General features: G+C 33.7%; 1 protein-coding gene across 1 annotated transcript in view; it reads left to right on the top strand.

Moving 5' to 3' along the window:
- Positions 1 to 16,578, top strand: part of URI1 (URI1 prefoldin like chaperone) — a gene marked incomplete at both ends in the record, with an annotated part of 60,017 nt that overhangs the window by 27,974 nt on the left and 15,465 nt on the right. Inside the window, 2 exons of the mRNA XM_084256591.1 lie at positions 4,905 to 4,983; positions 5,985 to 6,120. Coding sequence (XP_084112717.1) covers positions 4,905 to 4,983; positions 5,985 to 6,120 — 215 coding nt within the window. The remainder of the gene's footprint in view (positions 1 to 4,904; positions 4,984 to 5,984; positions 6,121 to 16,578) is intronic.

The raw sequence follows: 16,578 nt of genomic DNA on the forward strand, positions 1-16,578 counted from the left end.
GGTTTGGAAATGAAGGTATAAGTATTTGTGATCACTCAGTGATAATACAGGGTGCTTGTTCTTGTTTTGAGATTAAAAAAAGTCTAAAGTGTAATATATTAAAGATAGATGGAGAGGTATCAGAGTATGACTAAGGAAAATGCAGACCATTAAAAAGATGAGTCATGCGTATAGTTACCAAATTACCTGTAAACTCATGTCTTAAAACTAATTGAACTAGCACTTTGGGATCATCCTTGCACATATAGATTTATGTATTTTATAGAATTTTTAAACTTTGTTACTTTGAATCACATCTCATTTATTCTTAGAGCAAAAGAATACTAATGAAGAAACAGGTACCTGTGGTAACGGGCGGATCTTAAGACACATGTGCTGGTTGTTATAGAGGGAGCACTAGAACGAGTCCCTCTGTCCCTTGTCTGCTATGAGTGTCGATCGCCTGTTGTCTAATTGTTGCAAGTTAACCTGCAGAACTCTCATTAGCTAACTGACTCTAATTTTGTTTCATTAATTTTTGAAAAGTTATGTTTTTATATTTAGATTCATCTTTGTATATTTTTATTATAATAAAGTTTCAGATGAACTCAAAATATAATGTGCATGCATTAGCGTTACCATCAGCAACTTCTGGTGACATCTTGGCTATAAGAAAGTTGAGCAAAGGGAATATCCCACCACATTGCCTGAAATTTTGAGGTAGATTTCATTAGTCTTAATATTTTGCCTTGATGATTAAAAAAAAAAAAGCCACTGATTTAATACAAACACATTTTTAAGCAATTGCTAATAGCAAAACCATGTAAATCTTTCTTTCAAGAATGTTTTTATTGTTTAATATAACATTAACAATTTGTTTGGAGTATTTGAAAGGATACTTTGAAAAAAATTCATTATCTTTAAAATGTGAAGATGATTTTTACCTGTATGTAACCCATGCCTGAATTGAATATTCTTCTGCGTTACTTGTAGAGGTGAAAACCCAGGCATCTGTTTGTATTAGTGGCTATATTTGAGTGACAGTCCCTGTAGCTTATGGTGTAAGACTTGGTTGCAGAGACAACACTCAATAAATGAAATGGCATGAATTGAAACAGAGGTTTTCTTGCATGCTTAATAGAAAGTTCTAAATGATTTGGATATTATGGACTAAAAAATCATTTCTAAAGAAAATTGTATATTTATATTCTAAATTCTTGGGTTTTATGATTTCTTAAAAAATGAAAAAGAATTCTGCCCCACATTAACCCAGATATTAATATTAATGTGACATCTTCTTTTTTCTTTTTGCCTTTTAAGCATCTTCTGTTTTTTTTTTCTTTTTTTTCCCTTTTTTTTGGTTTAGGGTATTAGGTAAAGGGAAAGAGAGTAATAGATTTTTTTTTACTTTTTTTTTTTTTTTAATGGGACCCTCGTCAGCGGCAGGGGAATGAACCGATGCCGCAGAGGCTGCAGGCAGCCTCACAGCCCAGCGCTCAACTGCTGTGCCACCAGGGGAGGCCCGAGAGTAGTTAGGAGATTTTAAAAAATCAATTTAATATCATTTTTTCTGACCTATTCCAACTTTCTGCTTTAAAGTGAAAATTAGCAAAGTCTTTTTTCAATCAGTGATATATGTTTTATCTTCCTTTTTTACTATTTAGAGCTAGAAGTTGGAGTCTTTTTCACTTGCCTCAAATAAAGGATATACAATTTTTTTCTTTTCCTTTACAAAGACTTTTTGTGTTTCAAAAGAGAATTAAAAATATGAAATCCCTCTAGCATCTCTCCTCTCTCCCACCCCACCTTTTGTAAATATTCTGTTATAAAAATCTTAAGACATGTAGAAAAGAGACTTGTTTCGGTGGACCTTATCACCTATTTGTCCATAAGTCAGTTTGTTCTGATGTACTTTGGAGTAAGTCCTTGTATCACTTACTTGCTTCCCATATTTTTTAACCTTATAAGAATTAGGTATTTCCCGTGGTGTTGATCTTGATCTTCATCCTTAGGCTAATGCTAATTGATAGTTGTGTTATTTCCCTAACTGCTTCTTTTTAAAGAAATGCTGCTCAGAAGACATGTTACCACATGATTCACAAGACTCAAAATTGTGAAAGTGTTTTTATATGTATATCAATGTTTTATTTATTTTTATAATAAGGGATATTCCATGAGGATATCTGATGCAAATTAAATCTCACTTACTGGATAGATTTTTAAGAATTGAAGGCTGAACCTAATCTGTAAGTACTATATGTGTTAAGCCAAACAAGGAGGTTCACATATTATAAGTAGACTTGAGGTTTATTACAACTATATCTGGTTTTTATTTTCTGTTTGGAAGAGAAATCATTTTAAGCAATTGCTTCTCTTTATTACATATTTTATGATTACAGTGTCCGAACATTAATTATTTGATTCTAAGTAGTAAGTAGTAAAATAGAAAAAAAAGGTGCCAATTTTGGTGCACATAAAGATGTCCAACTTACCTTCTATGAACACAGTAGTTCTTAGAGTCACTTTTGTGTTTTTGTTGCTTAGGCTTTGTGATCTTTAGTGATCGGATTATTTGAGTCCTAAATATTAGAGGACCATTTGGAGATAGTCTTTCATCAAATACTTAATTCTGGATGTTTCTACTAGTGGGACTTTAGACAAATTTCTTCTGGAGACACTGACTTGCTGGCCACTCTTCAAAGTGGATTTCTGTCTGGGCTGTATTTTAAATATCTTCTCCTTTTTGTATTTATGAAAACAGTTGAAAATTTAGAAGTGGTAACTAACTTAAACTTCTTCAGAATGTTCATGTTTTTGTTCTGTAGCGAATTACTGATAAGGTTGAAACTGAATATACTTGATTTTGAATTCTGACATTGATTTCTTGTATTTATCAGTGGTTGAATCTATTCTTCATATACAAGAGATGTTTTCTTAGGGTGTCCTCTTTTTCCAGGTGTAGTTACCAACATAAGATATATTGAATGTTAAGTTTAATATTAGCCTTCTAAAATTGTAGGAGTCTTTAAGACATCTAACCTGATGTATAGTCTTTGAGCATTTGCAGAATTCCTTGTCTAAAACATACACTGTTCTGTGATTTAAATGTGATTACTATGTACAAGCATTGTACCAAATCGGTCCTTTATAGACTAGACAGTATACCATTTATTGCTCTCACTAACGTCTCCAGAGCCACCCGAATGATTACCTTTAGTTATACTCTTGCATAGTAAGTCCTATTATTTGTATCAGATTGAATGAATTCAACATAGTGGGATCTTATCTTAGTGGGTAATAGTTTTTCATGAAAATTGTAGAGGGTGTTTTTTGACACTTCATTGAGAAAGGGCTATTGGATACTCAAGTGTTATTTTTAGTTGAGAACCCGTGAGATATGCATTATTCCAGTTATACAAACATTGATGATGCCAAGACTGGGTTTAACTTGTGAACATTCAGTCATGTTGCTGGGATTCACCCCTTGATCTGAATTCAAAATGATACTCTCTTTATATTGTCCTGTACGTGGATTTTTAAAATACCATTTCATTCATATAAAAATTTGTCCAGTGGGGTGATTTTTGCCTAGAGCAAATACAATAGACATTTATTTATAAAAATAAGATTTTAGAGAGGAGATAAAAAAGCGAAGAAAAAGAAAAAGTTTGCTTGAAAGAATGAAAGTCAGAAGACCTAGGTTACATTCACTGCCTTACCTCTCTTTGGTAGAGATCTGATTTCTCTAAAATGTCATTTTTCCATCTTCTACTTTCTCTTCTAAGAGGACAATGTTGCTAAGTGACATTTACTGTAGGAATAATTTTAGAATGAATAACATGTAAAATTCCTTTATATTCTTCAGACTAAATGAGATAATTTTTATTAATTATGCTACTGTTGCTGTAGGGAAGCTAAGGAGTAAACTGAAACCAGTTCCATGAGGTTTATAGAACAGTCATTTTTATTATTGCAAGAGATTCTTGCAATTTATCCTAATTTTAATCTGACAGTATCTACATGTTCCTTTGAATTACTTACTAAATTGGTAAGTTTTTGTTTTGTTACTATTTTAAACTGACATTACCCTTCTGCTTTAAAATTTTTCCGTGCTTAGGTTTTGCCTGCAGCCATATACCCTTGCAGGGAACCTTTTGAAAACCTAATCTTCAGAGAAGGTTTGGAAATAGGCATCTCTGCATAGGACTTTTCATTTCCAGCAGGTGTGAGAACTGGAAACAGGACCATTTCTGCTCCTACAGAATGGCATCTTTTGGTTGTTGGAAGTTAATTTATTAGATAGCTGTTTTGAAATAAAATGAAACAGATTCCAAAGCAAATTCCAAATTGAGCTGCCTTTTGTATTTACCTCTACCTAATCTTATAGTCCCTGGTTGAATCTCTTTCACCTTAAAACCATATTAGTATGAATAACTGAAAGGTTGATGACTCCAACATTTTTCAACGTAGAGTTTTCTGAGAAGGACTAAATCATCTTATCAGATTTCATGTCCATGATTTCTTCTCCACAGCTAGTGTTTATTCATCACTCAAAAGCTTATTATTAAATCTCTTCTTTCTTCATTTTGAGCCCCTCTTTCCCTCAACCATCATAACCCTTCTTCACTCTCTCTCTCAATATACAAATGTTATTTAGTTCAAATATTCTTTTACCTGCAGAAACAGTAATTCTCAAGATGTGAGTGTTCTGCTTTTAAAAGCCACAGCCCTTGAGGGTCTAAATTCTTTGATAAATGTGTTGTGGAATCATGCTAAGCTTTGTAAAAACAGCATTTAAAATTTAAAAATGCTTAATTGATAAAATTAGATTTTTGTTTGGTTTGTTTTATGATACTTAGCCTACTTGAATTGTTAATTTGTGTATTCATTTAGTATTTGAGTTTTTGTTTTTATTTTGTCAACAGGAAGAAGGTAGATAGTGACTATAATGCCCTTCAAGAAAGACTCAGTACTTTGCCTGATAAATTGTCTTATAATATCATGGTATGTCTGTTGTAATTTTTTAAAAATAGTATGTTGTTTTTTATAAAGATAATATGTAGAGTAAGAAGGTGTTTCTATGCTCAATGTATCAATTCACAAATTGCCAAGTTGATGGACTAACTCAGCGGCAACTACCATAGCAAAGAAGACTTTGGTTATACATCATAAAAAATACATTAATTGTAGTAATAGTTGGTATTTACTTTTCCTTTTTTCAGATTTATTAAATTATCATATTATGGTGACATAAATGGCATAAATGTTAGCACAAAATCTGACATATTCGGTATGCAAATTTACTGTGTTAGAAAACTGTAATTATGATAGAAATATGACAGTTTTTTGTTAGCTAGAGCAGGAATAGTCCATAATGTTGTATAATTCACAGAACTCAACCCTAGAACATTGATTTTACCTCAAAAGGTGTGACTAATTTTGGTTTGAATGATCTTTCATATTGATTTAGCAATCTGTTCATGAGCTGTGGATCAGATTCTTTCATTGCATGCACATTCTTTCTCATGAAGACTTTGTTCCTAAATGCACAAGCCCAAATATTCTGTAACTGTATTGTTCTTTATTATACTAGCCCAAATATTTTGTTAATTTTGTAGACTCACTAAAGATATTTATTTGGTAATTCCTGCTTTGCAAAAAAAAAGACTATTTTATTGGAAATAAGTTTTAGGTTTTTTAAATCAAAGGTATTCTTTATTAGCTTAATACTTAGTTTGCTTTCATATAATTCATGAATTAACAAACATACAAACATTCAGAGTCAATGCTCATTTCTCTGATTTCTTTTCCTATTTTTATGTTGATTTATTAACCTAAAACAAATTTCTACAGCTTTTCCTAGTGAAATTTTAATGTTAAATTTCTGTGAAATTGACATTTTATTTTTTTAGTGTTTAAAGACCTTGATAGTACAGTTTCTAATGCTTTATTTTTAGTGTTTTAATTATTTTGCCTTATTAAATATACTTTTTCTTTTTAAATAGGTACCACTTGGCCCCTTTGCCTTCATGCCAGGAAAACTTGTCCACACCAATGAAGTCACTGTTTTACTTGGGGACAATTGGTTTGCAAAGTGTTCGGCAAAGCAGGCTGTGGGCTTAGTTGAGCACCGGAAAGAACGTACGTACCCACTATAAATGGTGTTTCTCTGCTGGATGTATATCATTTCACAAAGTGTCAAGCTGATGAACCGTTTGTTACTAAAAGTGCCTTCATGATTTATTAGTCCATGCTATTTGTGATTCCATTGGCTTATAGGTGGTTTGAATAGAACCAACATTTGAGAATGGAAGCTGGAGAATGGAACATCTGGGCTGGAAATACCTACAGCTGCATGTTTTCAGTGATTATAAAGTGTGAAAATCTTTACATGTTAGGAAGACATAAGAATTGGTATTGGTTTATATTTTATAATTGATTTGTTTTAGGAGCTTTCCTATACTTGCTTCTAATACATTTTAATTTTTTAAAGATTAGCAAAAGATTATTTATTTATTGAAGTAATAATTGTTTTACAACACTGTCTTTGACTTTGGCTGAGTAGGTTCACACCTCAGATATTTATGTTATTCCCTTACCTACTTCTAGTACTTTAGTACAAAGAAGGAGAGAATACCTGTTTGCAAAAATATAGGTAATTCTTACAGATGTGTTTTGGTTCAGAAGCATATTTTTGTTTCACAGAAGAGGAGGCCAGGCCTGGGGTGGTGCTACCCAATATGACACCCTTTTATTTATTAAGTGGTTTTAGGATTCTGCCTCATTTCATGGAGGTGGTTCTTTAGTTTTATTTTTGATATTTTTTGTTCATGTGAATAGCCACCCACATATCTTGTATTTAGTGGGTTGACTTGCGTTCCACTTTAAAATTAGGTTTATTTAATGTCTAATCCATGTTCTTATGCCTAGTTCTTAGGTCTAGTAGTATGCTTAAATTGATGGTATAGTATCACTCCCTACCTGCTTTTTATCTTCTAGTTAAATGTGCATTTGAAAATTTGTGAGGATCCATCTATATAAATGATGACATATAGATAAAAAACAGCTGAGTTTCCTAAAGCTGAAAATATTTACACATTAGTGGGTACTAGTTACAAAACTCATTTACTCAGTGAAATTCTGGGATCTGTATTTGGAGACTCTAGTTGTCAATCAACTCCTATAAGTTTATAGTTGATATATATATATATATATATTAAAGATTTATTTATTTATTTATTTATACAAATACTGGGTACAGTCAGAAGCGCGGGAGGGTGAGAGAATTCACCAGAGCCAGAGCAGGGAGCAGAACAGGCAGACTGATGAAGTACACTGCTGAGGGGAGCAGCAGGTGCGGCAGGAGAGGTCTGTGGGCCATGTGGGACCCTTGTCGGCGGCCGGGGATCGAACTGGTGCTGCGGAGGCTGTGGGCAGCTTCACAGCCCAGCGCTCAACTGCTGTGCCATCCGGCAGGCCCTTTATATATATTTTTGGTCTTTTGTGACACTAATCAGAATCTTACTGTTACACTTGTGTATACTTTCTGGCAGTGGTATTTCTTTTGGCAGGACTACTTTAAAATTTCTTTTGGCAGTACTGCTTTAAAGTAAGTCATGTAATTTAGAAGAAAGAGAATGGCCATAATTTCTTCATAAAGGTCTGTCTTAATGGGGGTAAGACCTTTTTCCTTTATTGAGGTATCTGCTGATATGAAATCTGTTCGTAGTCTCTTGACATTTGCTAATTTTGACTTTCCTATTGGTATTTCAGCAAAGAAATCTTTAGAATCAATTGTGACTTAACATATTAATGGGAGAATATTTTTAGTAGAATAGAGCTCTAGACTAGAGAAATATTTTTTGGTAAATCACTTTCCAATGTTAAATATGGTTTTGGGAAAATGACCAAATATATTGATTTCTGGGCTCAACTTTTTTTTCTTTCAGAATACATATACAAATTATGTTGAGACTCTTATGACAAATGAATTTTAAGAATATTGTTTTATTCACAAAAAATTGAAGAAAATTTTAGTCATTATTGTACTTTACATTTATTAAGAAGATACTTTATTTTTCTTAAGGCAGAAGAAATATAACAAGTTGAACATACAATCGTCTACCTCATTGTTGACAGCGTGATTGGAAGTGGGGGGAGGCCATTGCTTATTAAAAAAGGGGTCAAAATGAGGGTTAAAATGGATTTAACACCACCACCACCACTGTAGCAGCCACAAAAGGATTTGGAGGAAGTGGCTGTGAGGATGATTTGGTTTAACTAGTGCCTCGATCAGGATACGGAATAGGGCTGTAGGTTATACCACAATCAGGACACAGGATCACACCAAAAACTCCATTTCCCTTTTGTGATATACCCTACTTTAAGGCCTGAGAACCACTTGATCTGTCCCTATCATTATTGTTTTTTTTTTTTAACCTTTTTCAGAATGTCATATAAATGGGATCATAGACTAATTTTTTTCAAAAAAATATTTTTTATTAAATACATTCATCTTGTTAAACCCAGATTTTTCAGAATTCTTATTTTTTATTTCCTCTACCACCCGTCCTACTGACCCTTTTGTCTCCCCCACCCCCAACTCTGGTTCCCCAACCTCAGAAACCTCACTTTGGTTGTCAGTTCCCTCTTTTTTTTTTTTTTTTTTGTTGTTGTTGTTTTGTTTTATTCATCCACTCTGATTTCTTATTTTACTCATATATATCAAATCATACCATATTTGTCTTTATCTTTTTGACTTTGCTACACATAAATTCCCTTTGCTGTAAATGGTAATATTTCATCTTTCTTTATAGCTAAATAATACTCGATTTTAATGGATATACCACATCTTGATCCAGTCCTTTAACACTGAGCACTTACTTTGTTTTCATATCCTAGCTATTTATTATAAATAATACTGCAGTAAATATTATGGAACATGTAATTTTTTGAGTTGATGGTTTTGTATTCTTCAGGTTAGGTACCCAAAAATGGGATTGCTGGATAATCATACGATACTACCATTTTTAGTTTGTTAAGATAGGTCTCAGACCACTATCCAAAATAGTTACATCAATTTATAGTCCCACTAAGAATGTGTTACTGTTTCTCTCTTTCTCCATCCAGGTCAGCACCTGTTATTGGAGGCCTTTTTAATGTAGGTCAGTGTCACAGGTGTGAATTGATATCTCATTATGGTGTTGACTTGTATCTCCCTTATTAAAAGTGATGAGAGCATTTTCCATTTCTCTTTTGACCTTCTGTAATCCTCTTTGGTAAATTCTTTCCCATATGCTGCACATTTTATAATTAGCTTTTTATTTTGTTGAGTCCAATGAATTCTTTGTTTCCCTGGGTTGTGTGATAGGTAAATATCTTCTCCCACTCAGTAGGGTATCTTTTTAACCTATTAGTATTTTATTTTGCTGTGTAAAAGTTTTTTAATTTGACATAGTTCCCAATTGTTGAATTTTGCTTTTATTTCCCTTGCTGTAGGGCTTGAGTTTCCAAAGACAGATATCTCTATCACCGATATTATGAAATTCATCACTAATGCTTTCCTTCTATGTGTTCTATTGTTGCAGGTCTAATGTCTAAGTCTTTAATCCATTTTTGTGCATAGAACTAGAGAGTGATCCAAATTCATTCTTTTATCCATCCATTTTTCCATGTACCATTTGTTAAAGGGCCTCTCCTTTTTCCTTTGTATGGTCATGGCTTCTTTGCCACAAATTAGGTATTAATATATATATATATATATATACATGGATATATTTCTGAGTTTCAGTTCTGTTCCCATTGGTCCTGTGTCTGTTTTCATTCCAGTACCACACTGTTTTAGTTACTGTTATTTTATAATATAGTTTATTATTATTATTTTTTAAAGATTTTTTTATTTATGCATACAAGAGCTGGGATACAGGCCAGAAGTGCAGGGGTGTGTGTGTGTGTGAGAGAGAGAGAGAGAGAGGAGTCACCAGAAACAGAGTGGGGAGCAAAACAGGCAGACTGACTGAAATACACTGCTGAGGGGAGCAGTGGGCGAGACATGAGAGGTCTGCTGCGCCATGTGGGTTGCTTCCTGGCTGGCTGGGGATTGAACTCGTGCTGCAGAGACTGCAGATAGCTTCACAGTGCTGTGCTTACTTAACCCCTTGTGCCACCAGGGAGGCCCTTATAATATAGTTTAAAAACAGGTAACATGATGCCTCCATTTGTCTTCTTTTTTTCTTAGGATTGCTTTAGCTATTTGAAGTCTTTTATGGCTTCTTATAAATTTTGGTATTCTTTGTTTTATTTTCTGGAAGAATATCATTAGAATTTTAATGGGATTTTATTGAATCTATGTATTGCTTTTGGTAAGATAGTCATTTTGACTATATTCTCTCCATTCATGAATAAGGAATTTTTTGCATCTATTTATGTCTTGTTTTAGACCTTTTAAATAGTGTCTTTGAAGTTTTTTTTTTTTTTTTAAGATTTATTTATTTATTTATTTATACAAGCACTGGGTACAGTCAGAAGCGCAGAGGGTGAGAGAATTCACCAGAGTCAGAGCGGAGAGCAGAGCAGGCAGACTGACGAAGTACATTGCTGAGGGGAGCAGTGGGCGCCGCAGGAGAGGTCTGCATGCTGTTTGGGACCCTCACCCGGCGGCCAGGGATCGAACCGGCGCTGCAGAGACTGTGGGCAGCTTCGCAACCCAGCGCTCAACCGCTGTGCCGCCAACCACTGTGCCGCCGGGGAGGCCCCTTTGAAGGTTTTCATTATATAAACCCATCACCACCTTAATGCAGCTTATTTCTAGGTATTTATTTCTTTTTGATCCAGTTGTAAATTATTTTCTTGATTTTTTTCTCCTCATTTATTTATTAATATTAAAGTATTAATATTAACATCTTGTATCTGAGATATTAATATTAAAAATTGAATATAAATTATAAAAAAATTAAATGTCTCATTTATTTGTATATAAAAATGCAACAGAATTTTATATGTTTTGTAACTTGCAACTTTATTGTCTTTACTTACTTTTTCTAATAATGTTTTGGTTGAGTTTTTAGTGTTTTTCAGTGTATAATGTCTTCATGTCTGCAAGCAATGATAGTTTCACTTCTTTTCCTGTATTTCAATTGACTTGCTTCTTAAACTTATATTGATGCATCTCATAAATTCTGATAGCTTGTGCCCTTATTCCATTAGTCTCCAGATATTTTTTAAGTTTTGCTTTAATTTTCCACTGAACAGTGGTTATTTGAGCAATATGTTGTTTAATTTCCATACGTTTTAAGGTTTTTCCTATTCTTGTTTTTAATTGTTGATTTCTCCCTTTATTTCATTATGATCAGAAAGAATGTTTGGTATGATTTCAATCTTCATACATTATTGACAGTTGACCTGTATCCCAACATTATCTATTCTTGAGAATGAGCTATGTGCACTTGACAAAAATTTGTATGCTGCAGTTACTGGGTGGAATGTTCTATAGATACATTTTAAGTCTATCTGATCTAGCTCATCATGTAAAACTGTTGCTTCTTTATTCATTGTCTTGTTAATCTGTCCATGGTTTAAAGTGGGCTTTTAAAAATCTCCTATAGTAAATCCCCTACTACTGTAAAGATAGCTTTCTTTAATTCTGTTAGTAATTGCTTTATATATATTGGATTCCTCATCATTTTGTGCATATATTTTTGTGTTATATCATCTTGTTCTAGTAATCCCTTGATTTTGTCTCTGTCTCTCCCTTATGTTATATAAGTATTGCTGTTCTTGACTTTTAAAAATTGTCATTTGATTGTATGATTGTCTTTTAGTCTTTAACTTTAAAGCTGTGCTTTTTTTTTTTTTTTTTAAAGATTTAGTTTTTATTTTTACGTAGAAGTACTGGATGAGTTTCCCATAAACAAGAGAATGTTAGACATTGTTCTGTAATCCATTCAGCTACTCTCTACCTTTTAATTGGTGAATTCAAGTCATTTACATTTCAAGTGATTATTAAAACATGTATTTGATGCCACTTTGTGTTTTATTTTGGTTTTTTTCTGCCTTTTTCTTTTTTGGCACCTGCCTTTTATGTTTTGTTTGGGTTTCATTTCCATTGTCTTATGTGCTACATCTGTTGATGTGTGTTTGAAGGTTGAAGTGTGTATATAACGGTCTCCTTGTGACCTGTTGAATAGTTTCATTGCAGCTTGTTCTAATGCCCCTCCCCCTCCGCTTTTAAACATTTGGTGTTAGTTACTGCTAGATGTCTTTTTTTTTTTTTTTAAAGATTTATTTATTCATACAAGCACTGGGTACAGTCAGAAGCATGGGAGGGTGAGAGAATTCACCAGAGCCAGGGCAGGGAACAGAACAGGCAGAGTGATGAAATACACTGCTGAGGGGAGCAGTGGGCGTGGCAGGAGAGGTCTGTCGCGCCATGTGGGACCCTCACCAGTGGCCGGGGATCGAACCGGTGCTGCAGAGGCTGTGGGCAGCTTTGCAGCCCAGCGCTCAACCGCTGCGCCACTGGGGGAGGCCCTAGATGTCATTTTTTTATTGTTTAAAAAGAGTGCCTTTAATATTTCTTTTAAGGATGAACTGATGGTGGTGTATTCTCTTATGAATGATAATCTGACTGGATATATATAGTATTCTAGGTTGGAAATCTTTTTGTTCAAGGGCCTAAAATAATTCCTGCCATTCTTTTCCTGCCTACAAGTTTTCTGCTAAGGAGTTTGCATGTAGTCTAACAGTATGTCATGGGGTATGTGTGTGTCTGGTATTTTTCATTTTCTCTTGTATTTGGATATTTGGTTGTTTCACAATGTTAGGGGAAGCTCTTTTCTATTATTTCTTTAAATTAATGTTCTGGGCCTCTCTCATCTCCTGAGTTCCCTATGACATGGGTATTATTTCTCATTAAATTATTCCTAGGAATTTCATTCAAGTCTTTAATTCATTTTGTGATGTTATTAATAGTTTTTTTTTTTTACAAATATTGTAATATAAGGGCCTAACGTCATTCATTTGTATGAAGGTATTTAATTTTCCAACATTGTTGGTTGAATAGACTGTCCTTATATATACCATTGAATGGTTTTGGCACCTGTGTTGAAAATCATTTGGTCATATATGGGAGGTTATATTTTTGTGCTCTCTGTTAAACTTTATGATCTGTATGTCTATCCTAATGCCAGTATACTACAGTATTTTGATTTTTGTAGCTTTGTAGGAAGTTTTGAAATCAGGAAGTATGAGACCTTCAACTTTAATCTACTTTTTCAGACTACTTTGACTATGCAGGATCTCTTAAATTTCATATGAATTTTGGATTGGGTTTTTCTATTTCTACAAGAAGCGTTAGTGGGATTTTGATTTGAATTGCATTGGATTTGTAGATTGCTTGGGTAATATTGACATGCTAACAGTATTAAGTCCTCCAGTCCATGAATACAAGGTATCTTTGCACTTAATTGCATCTTCTTCAGTTGTTTTCAGCAACAGTTCACATTTTTTTGTTCCTAAGTCTTAGCTTCCTTAGCTAAAGTTATTGCTAAATACTTTATTCCTTGTGATGCTATTGTAAATGGAGTTACTAATTTCCTTTTCTGATTTGCTCATTGTTGATACATAGAAATGCAACTCATTTTTGAGTGTTGATTTTGTATTTTGCAACTTTGCTTAATTTATTAACTCTAACAGTTTTCCCCTTTTTTGGGTATGTTTGTGGAATGTTAGTGTTTTCTACATGTACGATTCTATCATCTGCCAATAGAGTAATTTTATTTCTTTCTTTCCAGTTTTGATGTTATTTCATTTTCTCACCTAATTGCTTTTAGTTTTGTTGATTTTCCTCCTTTCATATTTTCTATTTTGTTTATCTCCAATCTAGTCTTTGGGTTTAGTTTTCTTTTTCGGATTCCTCAAAGCATGCAACCTAGGTTATGATATAAGATCTTTTTTTAGTGTAGGTGTTTATGATACTTCTGAGCATGCTTATAGTGAGTTAGTGTATTAACTGATTAAAGTTCAAGAGAACGATTGTCATGAGGCAAGATGGTGGGATTAAAATCATAGGTAGAGAATGTGGCATTGGAAAGTGTCAATGAAAAAGAGGCAAAAGAGAAAGAAAAAAAGATTTGAAAGAGGCAAAAAGCTAGGTAATGAATATTTAGGTTAGAGATTCAAATATTCACAGTAATACAGTCAAGTGTACTAGTTCAAAACTGAGAGGTTAGGAGCTAGAAGTATGTATAGAATATGTATTGTGGGACATGTCATGTGGCCATCAATAATACTTTATGATTTATCTTATGAGGCAACGTGTATGACCTTGGGTATCTTCAGTGAGGCATACCTTAAGTCTGTTGATACTTTTTTTTTTTTTAAGATTTATTTATTTATGCAGGGTGCAGGTCAGAGATGCCGGGGGGTGAGAGGACTCACCAGAGATAGAGTGGGGAACAGAACAAGCAGACTGACTGAAATACACTGCTGAGGGGAGCAGTGGGCGACATAGGAGAAGTCTGTTGTGCCATGTGGGTTGCTCCCTGGCCGGCCGGGGATCAAACTTGTGCTGCAGAGGCTGCGGATTGCTTCATAGTTTTCTGTGCCTAAGCCCTTGTGCCACCAGGGAGGCCCCCAAGTCTGTTGATGATATTTTGTTATAAAATATAAATATGTAATTTCGTTTTTATGCTTTAAGTGTATATAGATTTAAAACATTATATATTATCTTAAAACATCTAATGAAAACAGTAGCAGTGTCCTGCTCAGTTCCTCTCAACTCCCAGTTCCCAGTCCCTAGAGGAAATTACTTCTAGTCTTTGGGGGCTCATCTTTTGCTTTGCTCTTTTTATCTGTATTTCCCAAGTAATTTCCATATTCTATTTTCTTGATTTTTCAACCCACACCACCATTTTATTAGGTATCTATTTATAACTAAAGGGAACACTTAGCTCATTGATATTTTCTTCTCCTTGTTCCTGCTCTCCTAATCTTTTAAATATTGTTTTATTATAATTTTTGTTAAGTATGTGTGCATGCTTAGATTTAATTCAGTTTCTGTTCTTGTACAGCCTTTTCTTTGCACTTTTTTCTGATTTTTTTTTAAATGCTATATATCTATCGTTAGTTCATTCAAACACTTTATTCTTAGTATCCACTGTACTGAATTCATTCTTTGTCTTGCTTTGATGTATACTGGCTCCCGTGTTGAACAAAGAGCAGCTACCTTGCTGGGGTGTTCCTTTACCATCAGAGCATGTCTTTGCTTCTTACTTAGTCCCTGTTTCCTGATTCCCATGGCACGTCTCCTTTCAGTTTTACTCAACTTGTTGGAATATACAGTCTTTACTAACTTTCTGAGAAAGTATGTGGATATAAATTTTCATTTTGCATGTTTGAAAATATTCTTTATACGCTCACTTTTTGTAGCTAGACTGTTTAGAATTCTAAACAGTTTCTCCATAGAATTTTGATAAGTATTCATGTGTTGCTATTTAAAAGTGGGATGCCATTTTCTTTTTTGTATGTGACATGTATTTTTCTCTTCGGTAACTTTATTTCATATGATAAAGTATCATAGTGTTATGCCTTGTTGTAGGTATTTTAAATTTTATTTATAAGGTGCTTAGTGTATCCTTTCAGTATGAATATTCACGTCCTGCAGTCCTGGGAAATTTTTAGTATCATTTTTTTGATAATTTCCTTCTCCTGTTGCCTGTCTCTTTTTCTTCGTTATAATTTTTGAAGTGATCTTTGACTTCATCTTTGGAATCATGTATTTATTTATTTTTTTTTAATTCCTGATATTTTACATCCCAGGAGCTGTTTTTTGTTTATTTTGTTCTTTGTTTCTTTGTTACTTCATACTGTTCTTGTTGCATGGGTACAGTGTCTTTTTTCTTTTAAAGTTTTCTTGGTGCATGGACTCTTCCCCCACTTTTCTTTTGGTGATTCTTGTCAAGCAATGTTAGGAAACCCTATGTGCATGGGGCAGAGCTTGTTGACTAGTAGAGTTTTTTGGAGGGAGTTAAGGTGGCAAGTTTATTTTTTTCCGTTAACGGATGTACAAAAATCAGCAACCTTTAGGTTAGTCAACAACCTATAGAGTAATTTCTAGTCTTAATTTAGTGTTTTGGGAATCAGGTTGAATGTCTCAGGGTTCAATATGTATACTGTTTTCACTAAGACATTTTCCATTCTCCTCTGTTCTTTACTCCTCCCTACAATCCCTGCACACCACTATACCTGTAAATTCTTTGTTTAGTCAGGAAAGGGGAGATTTCTTTTCTTTCTTTGTTTGTTTGTTTATTTATTTATTTATTTTTTACATAATTTTTCATTTTTAAACAATATTTGCTTCCCCCCACCTCAGGTGTAGTCCCCATAGAGTTTCCTTCACCAGTGCACCATCACCTCAGTCTCCCTCCCTCTGATCTCTCTCCCTCCTCCCCTGCAGGATGTCTCTGATTTATAATTGTCTGTTTTTGCTTTGTTGTGTTTTGTATTGTTATTTTTTTTTTTACACTGATGTCTTATTTGGTTTCCCTGTATTTCTCCTATAAGTGAAACCACCTGATATTTTTCTTTTTCCTTCTGATTTAT

Source organism: Talpa europaea (assembly GCF_964194135.1).
Source record: "Talpa europaea genome assembly, chromosome: 16".
NCBI lineage: Eukaryota > Metazoa > Chordata > Mammalia > Eulipotyphla > Talpidae > Talpa > Talpa europaea.